The sequence below is a fragment of the Etheostoma spectabile genome, chromosome 14, assembly GCF_008692095.1.
Source record: "Etheostoma spectabile isolate EspeVRDwgs_2016 chromosome 14, UIUC_Espe_1.0, whole genome shotgun sequence".
Lineage (NCBI taxonomy): Eukaryota > Metazoa > Chordata > Actinopteri > Perciformes > Percidae > Etheostoma > Etheostoma spectabile.
The window spans coordinates 18,637,073-18,637,601 of record NC_045746.1 but is presented as its reverse complement, the minus strand read 5'-3'; the positions used below and the strand labels follow the sequence as shown (position 1 = coordinate 18,637,601).

The window sequence follows — 529 nt, the reverse complement described above, 5'->3', positions numbered from 1 at the left end:
CCAAGACGCTGAAGGAAAGGCCATCTGAGGTCTCATTGGTCTGAGGGCACTGTGGGGAGGCGACGCACTGTGGGGTTGGTGTAGAGATGCTATGTGAACCTGAAGGGAAGACAGGCAAATCAGTTGATTAGTTGCAATTTAGAATTGTCTTTATTTTGACTTAGATCCTAATTTGACTCTACTGGATGATAGTTACCTTTCTACATTAAAATATCAAATAATAATCATAATTCACCTGATTTAATTCCTCCTAAACACGTCAAATAATATAAATAATAACACCCGAGCATCCTATTCACATTTATACATTTACCTGTCACGTGTCTGGCCTCCATGCCTCCCACGCGTACAGAGACCTTGCTGTTAACCTCCTCCCGAGCCTCGACTTTCACAACTCCCTGCAGCAGTCTGACGTTGGAGTTATCCACATAGCCACTGCTGTAGTAATACACACCAGGTGCAGTAAAGCGGTATCCGAAAAACCCTGAGGGGAGCGAAGGAGAGAGAGAGAGAGAGAGAGAGAGAGAGA

General features: G+C 44.6%; 1 protein-coding gene across 1 annotated transcript in view; it reads right to left on the bottom strand.

Moving 5' to 3' along the window:
* The window catches only part of LOC116702021 (fibrocystin-L-like), an 11,442-nt gene that overhangs the window by 1,366 nt on the left and 9,547 nt on the right, over positions 1-529 (bottom strand). The window contains exons 8-9 of the mRNA XM_032536078.1: positions 314-484; positions 1-99 (exon numbers count right to left, since the gene is read on the bottom strand). The exon at positions 1-99 is cut by the window's left edge and continues 108 nt beyond it. Of these exons, the coding sequence (XP_032391969.1) occupies positions 1-99; positions 314-484 (270 nt within the window). The remainder of the gene's footprint in view (positions 100-313; positions 485-529) is intronic.